Source organism: Nanorana parkeri, unplaced genomic scaffold (genome assembly GCF_000935625.1).
Source record: "Nanorana parkeri isolate BGI_ZX_2015 unplaced genomic scaffold, ASM93562v1 scaffold628, whole genome shotgun sequence".
Lineage (NCBI taxonomy): Eukaryota > Metazoa > Chordata > Amphibia > Anura > Dicroglossidae > Nanorana > Nanorana parkeri.
Window position 1 is genome coordinate 126,026 of NW_017306896.1, and position 17,846 is coordinate 143,871.

At 40.7% G+C, this 17,846-nt stretch overlaps 1 protein-coding gene across 1 annotated transcript in view; it reads right to left on the reverse strand.

Moving 5' to 3' along the window:
• Positions 1-17,846, reverse strand: part of LOC108792311 (ectonucleotide pyrophosphatase/phosphodiesterase family member 7-like) — a 37,852-nt gene that overhangs the window by 8,983 nt on the left and 11,023 nt on the right. Inside the window, exon 3 of the mRNA XM_018563053.1 lies at positions 10,726-11,355. Coding sequence (XP_018418555.1) covers positions 10,726-11,355 — 630 coding nt within the window. The remainder of the gene's footprint in view (positions 1-10,725; positions 11,356-17,846) is intronic.

A 17,846-nucleotide genomic window follows, 5' to 3' on the forward strand; every position in this document is an offset into this window, starting at 1 on the left:
GCTCCCCCCTCTTCCCCTACCCCCATTTTCCTCTTCTTCCCTCCTCTCCCAAGAGTTTCAGGTGGCTTAGCTTGACCCACTAGTGGGACTGGCTGTGTCTCCATACTTATGGTACCGAAGACCTCCGCCTACTTGCTTAGCAATAACTGTTAGTCATGTGCTTTTTAACTTTATTTTCCATTTTTGTAATGTCTTGTATTGAATGCTGTTGTGCTGTAATGTGCTGCTCTTCATTTTATTGTGTTATGTGTTGTTTATTGTATGTTTCAAAACCAATAAAAACTTTACCTGTTAAAACAAAGACTAATTGTCTTAGACCCAAGTGTGGACTCTTCGAGGGCCTCCTCCCATCTCTCATTCTCAACTCTCAGGCGCCTCAAGAGATCCCTTTTTTCATATCAACTTCTGGACGTATGGCGCCTACATCATCCATCCACTAGGGATTACACTTTCTTCTCCTCTTTACACAGTAGTTACACTCGAATAGACGTATTTCTTGTCCACCATAGCCAACTCTCTAGGATCACCGACACAAATATAGGAAATATTACCATCTCGGATCATGCCCCCATATCACTTCTTTTAGACCTGGGTACAACCCCCTCCGGGACCATGGCAATGGAGATTGAACGAATCCTTGCTCGAGGAGCCGGGGTTCGCTGAATCTCTAAAGCAAGACCTTTCCCTGTTTTTTTGAGGAAAACACGACTCCAGAATCCTCACCATATACTATATGGGAAGCGCATAAGGCCACTGCCCGGGGTCTTTTTATAGCCCAAGGCTCTAAGATTAAAAAACAGAGGACGAGAGAAATGACTGATCTACTGTCCACGATCCATACACTCGAAACTCAACATAAATCCCATGCGGATGCAACCATCGAAGCGCAGCTACTCCAAGTGAGAGAACAGCTCCGCACTTTATGCAACGCTAGGGCTAAATCTGCGTTATTCAAATGTCACCGTACCTTCTATGAGTACAGAAATCAGTGTGGCAAATACCTAGTGAGAGCTGTCCGTAAACAACATACACGAACATTCATCCCCTCGATAACTTTAAATTCCGATGTTAAATCCTCACTTAATTCTGATATCGCAGACGCTTTTGTTGATTATGACAAAACTCTTTATAACATATCGCAAACTCCACCGATCCAGAACCCCTCAGCTCATTTATCTCAGATACAACGCTATATTCAAGAGTCGGGTATGCCATCTCTCGCACCACTAGCTAGTTCGATGATGGAATTACCCATCTCCGCCACAGAGCTGGAAACCGCTCTCAAACTCACCAAACCTGGCAAAGCCCCAGGCCCCGACGGTTACTCCACGGCCTATTACAAACGATATTTCCCTATTCTTGCAACGCCATTCCTGAACGCCCTCAACTCATTACGCACGGGTTATACACCACCACCTGACTTTCTTAGGGCCCATATAGTTGTCATACCTAAGGAGGGGAAGGACCCGTCCCAATGCCCTAGTTATAGACCAATATCATTGCTTAATGTGGACACTAAACTATTTGCAAAAATTCTGTATTTACGCCTAGTCCCCCATATTGGGAAACTTATCCACCCAGACCAGACTGGTTTCGTCCCATCAAGGGAGGTGAGGGACAACACTACACAAGCCCTGGGGGTCATCCACTCCGCCCGGTCGAACGCCACCCCATGCATAATTCTCTCCACCGACGCGGAGAAGGCGTTCAACAGGGTGGATTGGATGTTCCTCCAGGGTACGCTGGAGACAATAGGTGTGGGACAACATATGCGGACCTGGATAGAGGCGCTATACTCAGGCCCCTCGGCCCAGGTAAGAGTAAACGGCACCTTGTCATCTTCATTCCCAATCGCGCCACACAAGACATCCACAGCGCTACAATTGGCCATACGGAACACAAGGTAGCCGCATTTGCGGACGATCTCCTCTTCTTTCTTACGTTACCGGACATTTCTATTCCTGTACTCCTTGAGGAATTCAGGAGATATGGTATCCTCACGAACTTTCGAATAAACTCCACTAAATCTGAGGCCCTCCACATATCTCTCCCTGGCCCCCATCTGCATAGAGTATTACAAAATTTTCCCTTCAAATGGGCACCAAATGCCATTAAGTACCTGGGTATACTTCTCCCTAGAGATCTCTCTCATACGTTCACTTTGAACTTCCCTCCATTGCTCACACGTATAAAATCAGACCTTACCACTTGGACCGCAAACTCCTTTTCATGAATGGGGCGATGCAATATTTTGAAACAATCTATCCTTCCACGTCTATTGTATCCCCATCCAAGCATTACCTATTCATATACCTGTATCTTTCTTCCGCAGCATACGAGCGGCCTTCACGGAGTTCATGTGGACCCGTAAACCGCCTAGGTTGAGCTACGATATCCTGCGGAGACCAAAGCATCTAGGGGGGATTTCCCTCCCGGATATGTATCAATACTATATAGCCACGCATCTAGCCCGCATAATTGACTGGAACCAAAAATCTCCCTCTAAACTTTGGATTAACATAGAACAATCCTTAATCGATGTACCGTTGGCCAACCTCCCTTGGAGTACTGGGCCATCAGCCCCTGAAATACGTTCACATCCCACCATCGGACCTACATTAAAATTAGCAAGTAGGATCTTTGCCAAGGGCTCCATTTCCTCTATTCCATCACCTCTTTTTCCCATTCTTGACAACCCCTCATTTCTCCCAGGTATAGGGCCACATGCGTACCCAACCTGAGAGACTTGGGTATCGATAAAGCTATGCACTTTTTGAAGAACTTGAACTGGCCCTCAATCAACGCTCTTTGTACCGAACCAGAATATGGCCCCCTAGATTTCTGGTCCGCTATACGTTTATCTCACTTTCTGTCTACTATCCCCCCGATGCGTAACCATAATAGACCACTTACCCCATTTGAAGAACTTTGTACTCAATCTGACGCCCCGCGTCACGTTCTCTCTGCTATATGCAATTGATCCAACCGACGGACTCATTCCAGCTATGGTTTCTCCTGAGATGGGAGGAGGAACTCCAGATCAATATTCCACCAGAAGCCGCATCTAAATTGTTGTCCCTTTCTTACCGTTCATCAATCAGCAATAGATACCAAGAGTCGGGTTACAAAATTATGACGAGATGGTATCGTACTCCGCAAACCCTCCATTCACTGTTTCCGGATTTACTGGACCGGTGCTGGAGGTGCCAACAGTCCTCGGCAGGCATGCTACATATATTCTGGTCCTGTCCGGACATCCTGCAGTTCTGGGATAGGGTTCATGCACTCACTCAAAAATTCTCTGACTTCCTGGTTCCTCGAGACCCAACCTTTTTTCTTCTACACCATAATAGTATCCCTGTGCGTGTTTATTCTCAGTCCCTTACCAGACATATAGTAAATGCAGGGAGGGCCTGTATACCGGCTAACTGGAAAAAACCTGAACCACCGTCCATCAGACAGGTTCTAAATCGCATTCAGGATATCTATCTTATGGAGGACCTCGCAAACTCAATATCTTCAAAATACACATCATTCTCAAGTACTTGGCTTCCTTGGATGGAATTTGTGAAGTCACCTGAATATCTCACTTTTGGAGTGTACCCAAAATATGACAGAAATTGGGGGCTTTTCCATATCTAGTTTTGATTTAATTTCATTTACTTCCCCTTAAGTACTCTTTTCCTCCACCCCTAATCCCCTTTACATAGACCTTATCTCTCTTTGCCAAGGGTTAACATATTTCATGGCCCCCTGCTCACCCCCCTCGTCTTTATTTGTCCAACATTCTCCCGAACATATGTGTCTCTTGGACTATATTCTGTCCGCATATTATTTGTGATAATAATCATGAGATGCCACTGACGATTTAAATGACAGCATGGGTAGCCCAGGATTTGGGATTATTGCCCTAAATTTGCTTTTTGCTTTGAAAAACACTGATTCGATTTTTTTGTTATTTACATGCAAAAAATGTAATCTGTACACCTTTCTGCACTGTTTGCCCTATCGATTTTGTAAAACCTTTGAAAATTTGAAAATAAAGAATTTATTAAAACAAAGACTAATTAAAGTTGTGGGTAGAACGTAGGCATCAGACTGTTGTCTTAAAGTGATGAGATGTATTTTAAAAATAATTGTTTTGGGATGTCTGGAGATTATTATCATGTGTCAAAGTTGCCTTCTACCCTCTGTCACTATTTGCTATAAATCCTCCCAAACTAGACCATGCAAATTCCCTCAGTGGAATCAGTAAACAAGCATGGATTACAATTATTTAAACTTCATCACACCAGTACACACTACATTCCCCATCCACCTTTGCAAACAATGTTTTATGCAGAGAAGCTGTGGGGCTATCCTAAAAGAATTTTGAGATTTAAACTCAGAATTATTAGGTTGAAAGTCAATCCTGAGAAAAGCAAAATTGTGGCAGTCAGACTTCTGAGATTAAGGGGTCTATTTCTAAACAATTGAAAATCAAAATATCTGTGAATGTTTGCTCTGAGCGAATATATGCCAAAATGAACAGTCTTTAGTTTGTTCTTTACAAGCGCAATTAATTTCCAAATGCTTTCATGTAATATTGCATTATGGTCACTAGATGAAGCTAAAGGACCATAGAAAAATAGTATTTATTTTCTATGCTCATTTCTAACTTTTCATCTCGGAATTTTGACTTCTGATTTTGCAACTAAGAATTCTGACTTATGTTTAGAATTCTGAGTTTAAATCTTAGAATTGTGTCTTTGAAACTTAGAATTCAGACTCTGAAACCTAGAATTGTGCCTTTTAATCTAAGAAGCCTGTCGTTTAAACACATAATCCTGTCTTTTAAACACACAAACGTTGACTTTAAAAAACAGAATCTTGCTTCAGAAATTTATTTTAGGATGGCCCCCAGAGATTACATCTCTCTTTTGTATGCCTATAAGGTGGTGAAAAGGGTCTAGTAGACATGTGCGATTCGTTTCGTTTAAGAAAGATTTGTTTTTCGGATGATTTTTCAGAAATTTGTACATTCGGATGCATCCGAATTTCTGAATGATCGAAATAATGAATGAAAACAAATACGAATTTCCAATAACTAAAATTTTAGATACGTCCAAATTTCTTTCCCGAATGAAGTTTTATTGTGTTAAGCATTGACTTTTAAAAAAGAAAAATAATCAGAATTTTTGTTAGTGGTAGTATGTACGAATATTCGTTATGAACAAATTTTCATTGCAGCAAACTGACATTAGACAAAAGAAAAAAAAAAGCGTGAGATTTCCCCCCAATTTATACCAGACCCTTTAGGTCTAGTAGGAATGTTAGGAGGGACACCCTCAAGTAAGTCTGGTAGGAATTTTAAGTGGGAACCCCACCCCCAAAAATGGGGAAAAGGTGAGCTCCCCCTAAAATTCCTACCAGAACCTTGATTTTTTTTTGGAATATGGGGGGGGTACTTAAGGGTCTGGTATCAATTGGGGGTAAATCTCACACTTTTTTTCTCTTCTGCGGACTGTAAAAAAAAAAAAAAATTTGTTTTCTTTTGTCTAATGACAATTTGCTGCAATGAATATTAATTCATAGCGAATAATCGTACACACTACCAGTAATGGAAATTCAGATTTCATCCAAATCCCAAAACGAATGTCCTTAGCGATGTGCTGGAGAAGAAGGCACAACAATACCTTTGAAAAGATGGTGGAAGCCTGCAAGAGCACAAATGATTCATTAGAATGAGGCTACAAAAAAGAGTGAACCGTTAAAGCTAATTAAATGGTAACATGACTGCTGTAGGCATACAAGGTAGCATACTATTATTATTGTGTTTTTATTGTTTTTTTTTTTTAAATGATCATATTACTTCTGCAGGCATACAAGGGAGAACACTATTATTGTTGTGTTTTTATTGTTTTTTTTAATGATCATATTACTTCTGTAGGTATACAAGGGAGAACACCATTATTGTTGTGTTTGTGTTGTTTTGGGACTATGATGGAAGCTGAGCACTGTTTAAAAAACAGGAAAATTGTATTTCATACTTACCGTAATTTTCCTTTCCTGTCCAGCTCTATGGCAGCACACGAATGGGTTAATCCCTCCCTCCTCCCCCTAATTAGGATCGTAACTCATAAAAGCTGAAAGAGTCCCCTGGCTTGCCTTTCCGTAACTCGACTACTATACGGGTGGGTCTTGTGGTGCCATGGAGCTGGACAGGAAAGGAAAATTACGGTAAGTATGAAATACAATTTTCCTCTTTTCCTGTCAGCTCCATAGCAGCACACGAATGGGAATTAACTAGCCAAAAACAGGGGTGGGTATGCTTTTAATCACAACTCATGGTAGAAGAAATAACGGCAAGCCAGGGGACTCTTTCAGCTTTTATGAGTTACGATCCTAATTAGGGGGAGGAGGGAGGGATTAACCCATTCGTGTGCTGCCATGGAGCTGACAGGAAAAATGGAGTTAAAAAATTGCATGTCAAAGTCAGGTGGAGTAACATTACAGTGTCCAGTAAAGAGCAGATAATATCCACTTTCTCTTATAAATGCCCCTCTTAGTCCTAAGCAAATGTGAAGGCTGTTAACATGCAGAGCTACAGGGAGATTGCATTGTGTAATACAAAGTTATATTAGGTGAATTATGTGGAGAATGGGAATGATGGAAAGCAATAATGTAAAACTATTGCTTCCATACTCATCAAGTCATCCTTAATCCTTTCATGACCAGGGGTTAATAAAACCTGTATGTCCAAGCCAAGCATTGGTTAAAGTGACATCAAAGTCACAATTATTTTTCTCCCCCTGCCATGCTGCTTTAAGGACTTACCTTAAATGATGCCTTTTGATCCGATCATCTTCTTCCTTCCCCTTGTATTCAGCAATCCCTCCAGCACTGGTGCTGGTCTCTGATCCAGCGCTGACTGCTGTGTCTTCTGTGTCCCACATTGTTTGTCCAAGGTGCACGATTCGAGCCGCATGCATTCACCTCCATTGTGTCTCTCCTCTTTTCCCCGCCAAAGATCTCTACTGCGCATGCACCCACCCCATCATCATGCTTGGCCAGATCTTTCAGACTGGAGCGAGTGGTGGAAACACAGGTGAGTAATTACTTTTTTGGTAACTTTTAATGTTTTTGTATACATCTACTCCTTGCTCAGAGTATATATATGAAAAAAAAACCTGAGAGTTGAATTATACTATAAGCACATAATAACTATGTGGCTATTTTACTTACGAAAATAATTGTACCTGTTTTGTAGTTGCATATAGGACTGGCACACAGCTTAACTGGCACACAGCTTTAATAAATACCCAGCTCAAATAGACAAAAATGTGAAAAAATGCTAATTTTTTTGCACATGTTGAATATATATAACAAAACACTTTCAATGGCATATTTAACAGACCAAAAGGGAATAAATAAGATATGTTTTCGTTTGTTTTACATACACATTAACCTCCTCAACTTCTGAGTACAGTGTTCGCCTGATTTTTGATACACTATTATTGTTCCCAGCTCTGCCTGTAGCTAGTATGAATTGTTCCCTGTTGTGTCTGCTCATCTTCCTTCCTTCCTTCCTTCCTTCCTTCCTTCCTTCCTTCCTTCCTGTCTTTCAGCAATTTTTTTTGTTATCTGTGCACCCTCTTCTGGTACCTCAGCCTTGCCTTATTATCCTTATTAAGCCCTTCCCCACTGATGGCAGGATTATACTGTCACTATCTTTCAGTTCCTCAATGACCGGTGACAGAATAAACCCGTCATGCGGTACAATGAGAGCTGGTCCGTGCATTAACCAGCGCTCATTGAGTAAATGCTGTTGGGGTCCTCGGGGTCCAAGGCAGGCCCTCAACAGCTATTTAGGGGGTCACAGCACAGTGATCATTGCGATAGCTGATTGCTATGATCATCTTGCTGTGACAGCCTTCAAGCCGACATTCAGCTCACTGTGTTGTGCAGGTGGAAGTCCGTCTTCCTTGCAAATGACAGCAGCTGGGTGGAGCCAGCCGAGATGTCACGATTGGCTCCACCCAGTTGTTGTACTGTAGTGACAGATCATCATCCCCAAATGACCTGGGGATGCTGATCTGTCACTAAACAACAACAACTGGGCAGAGACGGCCGTGATGTCACGGCCGGCTCCACCCATTTGTTTTAATTTGCCCGGGACCTGCTGGAAGACTCTGGCAGGTGTCAACCAAATGTAAACAGTTGAGTGGAGCTAGCAGTGATGTCACCGCTAGCTCCGCTCAATTGTTTATATTTTTCTGCCATTTGTCAGATTCTTCATTCTGCGGCGGGAGTACATTGCGTGTGGGCGTCAGTTTAAAAAAAAAATATTTTTAATTTATTATTTTTATTTTTTATTTCACAGATTTGTCGATGTCGTGGACTGGACGTCATGATTGACCTTCGGATTACGTTGGTGGATCCATTTTTTTAAATAAAGGAATTGTCAAAAATCTTTTGTTGTGTTTTTATTTCAATTAAAGGATTTTTGATTAAAGTCTGGTCTTTTTTTTTAACTTTTATTTAGTGAATGGGTAGGGGTACCCCTTACTCATTTGGAAGGGGGGTGCATCTGGGTATTAAAGGGGTAACCTGATGTGAATAAGCCACCCTGCCCGCACCCTCACAACCAACGCCCCATCGGCATGGGACAAAGTGCTTTTCAAGGGGGAACCCTGGAGAAGCACCCTCCCAGTGTCGAGGGCATGTGGTCTGGTATGGCAGGGAGGGGGGCGCTCTCTCGTTCCCCCCTTTCCTGCTCTTCCAGGCTTGTGCTTGGATCAAGGGTCTGGTTGGGAATTTTAGGGGCGACCTGATATGACTTTTGGGGGAATGACTTTTGGGGGGATGACTTTTGGGGTATGACTTTTGGTGGGAACCCCAGACTTTTTTTTAATAGGGGTCCCTCCTAACGTTCCTACCAGACCTAAAGGGTCTGGTATGATTTGGTAGAGGGGACCCCCACGCTGTATTTTATTTTCTTAAATGTTTTTATTATTTTCTTAATTTTTCTTTTTTTGATATTTATTGAAATAATTTTTACATTTTTTTTCATTTGTCTACATTTTTTCTATTCTGCTCGCTACCTCAGATGTAGCGAGCAGAATAGCTGAGCCGAATGCCAAGCCAAATGAGAATAGGGGCAAATGGCAGCGAGTGAGCTGCCGGAGCTTTGGCTCAGCCGATCCAGATGTTGTTCAGCTGACCGAAGGCAGCTGATGTACGGCTGATTTCAGCTGATGTACGGCTGAAATCAGCTGTACTGAGCCAGAGTGAATAGCCGAACATAGTTCGGCTCACTTCACTTCGGCTGGGTTATTCACTCGGCTGCTTTCAGCAGCTTTGTGAATAACCCCCTTAGTATCAAAAGCCCCTGTAAATAAAAAATGAACCCCTTAGTGCCTCCCTTGTTTAAAAAACAATTTAAACAGTTTTTAAAAAGTTTTTAAAAAGAAAAAAGGAAAAAAGTTAAAAGTAAAAAAAAAAGGTTTAATAAAAAATATTATTAAAAAAATAGTGCCAAGAAGGCAATTAAAGTGAGGAGACAAACATACAACATTCTAAAATTGTCCCACACTTAAATTGTATTTCACTCCTTGTATTTTGTGACCTATAACTCCCAAAATAAACTGAAATTCTAGACATATGGTATACCCTATAGATCAAGACAAATAAAATAATTTATTATAAATTACTTTCTGTTAGCTACACTAATTATGTATATCAATATTATTGCCACAATAGTATTGCCAAAACTGGCAATACTATTGGCAATCCCTTTTTTCTCTCTTTTGTTTGTATTTTTTATTAAAAAAAATTAAGAACTTATATATACATATTTGTAGATGCAATGAATGAGGAGGATGGATATTATGGTTAACAGACATATAGCAAAAATGCAAAATTTCTCTGGTGTTCTAGTGAAAAATTTCTCTGGTGGTCTAGTGAAACAGCTTCAGAAAAACATTTTCTGAAGCTGTTTCACTAAGGGGTTAAGCCTCTTTACTCATGTTCTTGCTTGTTTCTGCTTTCATCAGCCAACTCTGGCTATTGAGTGAAAGAGGTCTGGGTGGCTGTAGAACCACCCAATAACTTTTAACCATTGTACCCAGACTTTCTCACTGTTCCCAGGAGCATAGCCCGGGACCACAATAAACACTGTCAGGCTGGTGAGTGGGAAGAGAGAGAGGAACATCTGTTCCTTCATCTCTTCTGCACAGTGTGAAAACGCTCACACATATGACAAACATGCACGTGTATGGTGCGCACATAAACAACAATTGCTCATTACATATTGGGTAGCACTATGCATGTCAGAGTGAGAGAAATAATCCTAGGTCTCTCATTTACAGTTAGAGCTAAACTGATGACCTGTAAAGACATTTAAAGTGTCACCTACTGGTAATTTTGGGTACCGTGCTTTTTCACTGTTACACAAGCACACGCAGTTTTGAGGCATATTGACATGTTTTGTATCTCTTTACTCGAAACAACCTTGTCTTTAATTCAGGGGATTAGGAGTGGATTTTTTTAAATGGCAATAACGAGGTACTGTTTTCCTTAAAACTATAGTTTATATTTATGTAGCTTTCTGATTTGGTAATCCTGACATATGCACTATTGATTTATGTAAAGTGTACATTTTAATATGTCTACTTTAACAAAGGCTAGAAAGGTCTTAATGTAAGCAACAAACAAAACACCATAGCATAAAGTGATTGCACTTACACTGTTTACACTGTAGCCAAGATCTCCATAAAGCAAAATTGGTAATATTCGCTTATGCTTGGAAAAATGGAAGCGTTCTGGGAACTCTTGTTTCCTATATACATTCAAATGAGGATGTGCACCCTTAAGTTTTTGATACACTTCATCTTCCCGACCTTCTTTTGGTAAAATCATACCAAAACCACCATAATCCAATGTATCAAACTTCACCAGTTCTCTGAAATTAATGTACTTGGACAGTAAAATCTCTTCTTCTACATTTGGTTCTTTCTTAACTGTTGTCATGCCATGGTCAGATGTAATAATTACATTTAATTTATCTTTTAAGTTGTTGTTCTCTATGGCATTTAAGAGATAACCAATGGTTCGATCGATTTGTTTTATTATAGTTTTCCGCTGCTCAGTTTCTGGACCCCATAAGTGGCCTGTTTTATCAGGCTCCCCATAGTAGAGGGTTACAAAGTCAAGACCATCATCAGTGAACCATTTCATGACAATATCTATGTTGTCTCTCCATTCCTGCTCGTCACTGTCAGGATGATCTGGCAACTCTGCCAAAGCTTTATACACTATTTTGCCACTGTAATTAGCATTTCCTCCTGGAAAATGAAGAGATCCAGCTCTTAATCCCTGAAAAGAAAAAAACCAAGACATTAATGTTAAAGGAATTTGTGAGTTTATCAAACAACACCACCAAAACCCTAATTTTGTGATGTTAACAGAACTGTATATGTACACAAATATAATGTATTTACACATAGAAGAGGGAAAGCTGCACTTTCATTGCTAGTATGCAGTTTATTGTTCAGAGAGCAAAACTGGTTAAAAGTACATTCTTAAAAACATTTAAAAACTATGGATCTCCCCCAATAAAGATAGATGATAGTAATAGTATTCATCATACTGATTGGGACATATAATCTTTAAAACATACAATGCATGCATGCACGCACATCAGTAAGCCCACTCTATGCTCTCCACTATTTCATAGAAATACACTGCATTAAAAAACAAGCAAACTAGAATCCTCAAAGTGACGGAGCTCTAGTCCAAACAAACACAAAATCTTCAATCTGATCCCGATTCTAAGAATCACTGTGTTCATAAGAATAACCCAGTGCAATTGCAAATGTTGTCCAGATAAAGGATTATAAGGTTTCAGGAAGCAGGTAGCATTCATCAAGTGCTGTCTCAAACCCTGCAAGGAAATGCCATCCCTCAAATGGGTTTGTGAATTAGCCATATAATGATGTCCACAGGTGGCAACTCCTCTTTCTCAATGTGCCACCCCAGTATGGCAATCACCCACCCTTTTCCCTTGAAAGGAGTCTTCCAGTATTGGGGTCCAAGACAAAGACACATTATTTTCATAGAAATCCGCCCTACTATATAAACCTTATCAACTGGATAAAGTTCAATGAATAGATGGCCATCCCAAAGCCTTTCAGCATATTTATAAAAGTCAGGCATAAATGATGATGCAAACCTTTGCAAATAGCATGATCTACAACGTGAAAAGTACCAATCTACACAGATATTGTAGCATGGTCCACAATGTATAAGGCACCAATCTATGTACATAGTATTACAGGAGCCCTGAATAGTGCTTACTTATCCCATGCAAAAGGTGGAAGGAGTCCCAGCAAGAGTTAACCAATTTCACCACTCCTGGAGGTTACATCAGGAAAGCAGTAGAAACACATTAAGCCTGATATGCATCTTCCATAAAAAGGAGCATGCCAAAGGGCATTAGGTTGCACCTTCTCCTCCACATGTGCGCACAATGGCATGGGACCACAGAGTAGTCTAGAACTGCTCCCACACCTCCATCTAAGCATGGTGGTATACAGTAGAACCATGTAACTTCGGTTCACAGGCACACATCAAGTAAGCAGCAGCCAACCTTTCAAATGGTGTATATGATAAACTCCACAAAAGTAAATAATTGCATCAATCTAATGTGTAACATATATTAGTGCAACCTTCCCCTCCTCACATGTATAAATAAATAAAAACTTAGCCTATCCACACAGCCATGTGGAAAATACAATACAACCCATGGAAATTGTTGACTTTTTCAACATATTTGATCATGCAAAGTAGATTTTTTATTCAAGCAGTGCCTACAGATAAAGGTGATATACTTGACTAAGAAAGCAAGAAAAAATCATTTCAATCATTTATTCAACAAAAATATCAATAGATGTTATATTATACTATGGCAATAGCAGCTTTTGCCTGTCAGATATTTTATTAGCTAAGTTAGAAAAAAAATAACATATACATCCCCCCAAAAAAATGTAAAGTCCCTGACCCAATGTACACACACATATGTACCTAAGTGCGTATTAGGGGTATGCCTACAGGCAAAGCTGACAATTGTGCAACCTCATATGTTATATCTTGTGAAATTGGGTATTATGCTGTGTTTGTGTCCACTAAAATTTATTTGAATACATTTGTTACTTAAAATGTGGGTTTGACAAATAGTTGCGCAAATATTAAGGGGTCTATTCACTAAACTTCCTTAGGCAGCCGGAACGAACGACCAGAAGCGAAGTGAGCCGAACGCTGGCTGGTATGGCTGATTTCAGCAGTATATCGGCTGAAATGAGCCGTACATCGGGTGACTTCGCGTGGCTTCGGGTCGGCTGAGCATGCTCAGCATTTTCGGCCGACCCGAAGTGCAGAAGGAGTTCAACTCAGCCGATCCAACATCTGGATCGGCTGAAACGTACCTCCGGCAGGCTACTCGCTGCTGTTCGGTCTATTCTTATAGATGCCGAACAGCAGTGAGTGAATAGCCGAATGCCGCTGAGCGGCATTCGGTTCGGCTGTTCTGCTCGCTCCCTCTGTGGGACTGAGCAGAACAGTAGTGAAAAAAGTTAAAAAATAAATAAATAGAAAACGATTGTGCGGAGTAAAAATAGTGAAAGAAGTTAAAAAATAAATAAATAGAAAACGATTGTGCGGAGCTAGCAGTGACAGATCGCTCCGCCCAACTGTTTTCTATTTTTGCGGTTCTGCTGCCGCCAAAAAAAAAACAAAAACATTTTCGCCATAGGAATGCATTGCTAGATTCCTATTGGCTATTTCAATTTGCAATAGCCAATAGCAAACTAGCTATCACACCCACCATCTGCTGCTGTCAATCACTAGAGGGGACCTGATGGAGAACTGCAGGTCCCCTCTGCTGATTGACAGCAGCAGTGGGCGGGTGCAATAACTAGTTTGCTAATGGCTATTGCAAATTGAAATAGCCAATAGGAATCTAGCAATGCATTCCTATGGTGAATTTTTTTTTTTATTCTGACGACAGCCAACGGCTCTGTGTCAGAATAAAAAAGAAAAAGCAGTGTTTCTCTCCTGGGCGGCCGGGAGCGGGCGACTCCCGGAGTGCCCGGGAGAGTTAGGTTGTCTGGAGATCAGTGTCCCTGGTTAGCAGGTAACCAGGGACGCTGATCTCTCTGCAAGTGGCCGGAGCCAGCCGTAAGATCACGGCTGGCTCTGCCCAGCTGTCAGAAGCAGGCTGTCCAGCTTCGGCTTTCACCTCGGCTCAGGTGAGCCGAAGCATATGCCTTCGGCTCGACTGAGCCGCCCGGCCGACTTCAGGAGCTGTACGGGCTTCTCTCTTTCATTTTTAAATGCTCACTGATTATGGACGCTGATTGGTTACTATAAGCAACTGCTCCAGATTCTGTCTGTTCCAGTTTAGATTAATTCCCCAAATTTCTATACAATAAACACTCAGCTGAAACTTTCATTGAAATATATGCATCTCCTATGAAAGAAAATGCATATCTAAAAAATGTGTATATAGCAAAAATATGCCCACAAAACATATAAAATTAATAGTAATAACAACAATAATATAAATAAATATCAAAAAAATATAAAAGGGGAGTGAAAGAAGACCCAAAATCCCACCCTGGTGGACATCAGTCATTTCAAACAGGGCATGATTTATAAACAATAAACACACATTTAAATATATCCATCTACCATGAGGGAAAACTCATAAGTAGAGAATGAAACAAAATTTGTCAATAAGACCAAACATGGATGTGGATTTTAACTGCCAAATTCACTTACATTCCTTTTGCAGCAATGACCTATTAATGTCTCCACCTCATATTTATATTACCTAAATATGTTCCAGCATCAAAATGATGAATGCTCTACATGCACATAAGTATGTCAGCTTAGGTTCTACGTTATTCCTCACATCTGTCTCTTTGTATAGTCGTGTTTGCTGGTAAAATTATTTAGAACCTTCATGTATTGCAATGCAGGTTAATGCACTGAGGAATCTGCAAGACGGTGCAACTATTGACTCAAATATTATGATATATATAGATGTTTCTTTTTAGTTTTAGATAGAGTTTTCGGAAGGAACAGAAGCCCAGTCATTTTCTTCCTTTCTGTGTCTTATTGTGGAGACTTCCCTTCATTTCCTGCCCCAGAAACATAGCTGGAAGTAAAGCTGGCCATAAACCTTACAATTATCGTTCAATTTTTTTTGTCACGTCACCGAACTCCTGTTTAATTTCTGCTCGAATACCCCATCATGCACAGACCAATGTAGTTTTCTATTATCGTTCGTTAGCAATACTAACTGGCCAAAATTTGTCACTTGACAAAATGGATTTTCGTGCAGTGTTTATGTTGCGATTTTTGTTGTACGAAAACACCACTAATCCATCAATTTTCATTCGTTTAGACAAAAGTTTTCTAGTCTGCCCGTTCAACGAAATTCAGCCAGTTGTACAGTAATTGAGATCTTGCACTTACCATCAACTGGCTGATTATTGTATGAAAATGCAATTGCGTGTGTTTTTAAGTACGATAATCACAAGGTGTATGGACACCTTTACAGGATATTGCTTTAATGTGATGGTAACTCCGCCCTTTTAGACAGCTGTCATTGGAACAAGTGTCCCCATTGGAAGATTTTCTCTTATTTTTTGTTCTATTGACAATTATAAAATGAGGACCTCACCATCACTTTCTGTCTCTATGATACTAATCACCAAGACAAAAAGAAAGGGGGAATTTTCCATGGGAAGACAACAATAAAAACCTGACAGAGGTTCTAATCTTAAGTGTTTAAAAAATGTTTCTGTTATATTTCATGTGTGTCCTAATTTTTTATACTAAGCAACCCCAGATGGACTTTATGTTAGAGCACATGCCATTTGCGAATAGTGCAGCTGTTAGATCAAATCTACAAAACTGTGTCCATTCTGTGTCATACAAGCAGATATTTCCCTACAACAAAAATGAAAAGATCTGCAAACATAGATAATTAAGTCCTATTTATTATCATGTTTGTTCAGTCGTACTATGGCCAAGTAAATGATTGTCTGGTTTCAAATTTTCAATATTTTGCCCTGGAATTTTTTTTGGTAGATTTTAGATTTATTAGGGGTCTATTCACTAAGCTGCCGAAGGATCTAGCCGCAGCTTTGGCTAACTTCGGCCCCAGGACTCCTTCGGTTCAGTAGAACCAAAGGGCTGATGTATGGGCTATTCACTATAGCCCGTACAGCTCCCAAAGTTGCCCGAGGGGTCAGTCGAGCCGAACCATTGGCTGGCCGACAGCCTGCTACTGACGGCTGGGCGGAGCTCTTGCACACACAGATCAGCGTCCCTGGTTACCAGGTAACTAGGGAAGCTGATCTCCAGACAGCCCAACTCTCCCTGATGCTCCGGGAGTCTCCCGCTATTAGATAGCCGCTCCCGGCCGCCATGGAGAGAAACACTTTCTCCGGGAAAGTTTTACTCTGCTCGATCGAGATTGGCTATTTCAATTTGCAATAGCTAATAGCAAACTAGCTATTGCACCCGTCCACTGCTGCTGTCAATCAGCAGAGGGGACCTGAAGTTCTCCATCAGGTCCCTTTTAGTGATTGACAGTGATTGACAGCAGCAGAGGACAGGTGCAGTAGCTAGTTTGCTATTGGCTATTGCAAAGTGAAATAGCCAATAGGAATCTAGCTATGTATTCCTATGGTGTTTTTTTATTATTATTATTCTGACGGCAGCAGAACCATCTGGCCAATAAAAAACAGTTGGGCGGAGCTAGCTGTCACTGCTAGCTCCGCCCAATCGTTTTCTATTTTATTTTTTCTACTTTTTAAACTGTTTTTCTATTCTGCTCGGTACCACAGAGGTACCAAGCAGAATAGCCAAGCCGAATGCCGCTCGGCAGCATTCAGCTATTCACTCACTGCTGTTCGGCATCTATGAGAATAGGCCGAACAGCAATGCTGATCTCAGCATATATACGGCTAAAATCAGCCGTACCAGCCTGAAGTGAATAGCCGAACAGCGTTCGGCTCACTTCACTTCAGGTCGGTTATTCACTCGGCTGCCTACGGCAGTTTAGTGCATAGACTCCTTAGTGTGTAATCTGTGACACTGCACTTCTCCTTGTTCTGGAAAACACTCATAAACTCTTACTGTTTCTGGACTTCATCCATTACCAGTTTTAAATGGTGTGTCAATGTTTCAGAAGCACATTAATCATACAGCCGAGAAACATGACATTCCAAGAAAAGCATTTAAAAACCCTTGAGTATCCACAACATTGAATGTAGCATATTTGAACTCGTTAGATGTGTTTTTTCTTTACTAATTTAGGTATCCTGGCTTAAAGAGGACCTTTACCCATATCTTCAAAATAACAACAAAGACACATTAAAATATGTTTAGTAAGGACAATCTACACATACTACTAGATAATTGTAGGGTTCTCACAGTGGCCACTTTTATTAAGGCAGGTTACTATATCTCCCTTTACTTCCTGGTACTCTGGTACATGTGAGTAGACATTAGTCATGGGCCAAACACCCCCCTGTTCGGTTCCAATTCGAACAAGGGAAAAGTTTGAATTTGAACTCGAGCTCAATGCAAGTCTATGGGGGTAGAACTCCGAAAATCAATTGACCCCATTTTGAAGGCTAATATGCAAGTTAATGGCCATAAAAAGTGTATGGGGATCTGGGTACTGCCCTGGGGGACATATATCAATGAAAAAAAACTAATTAAAAAAATAAAATTTTTAAAGGAGCAATGATTTTAACATCATAAAAATGAAAAATTCCTTTAAATATCGTGGC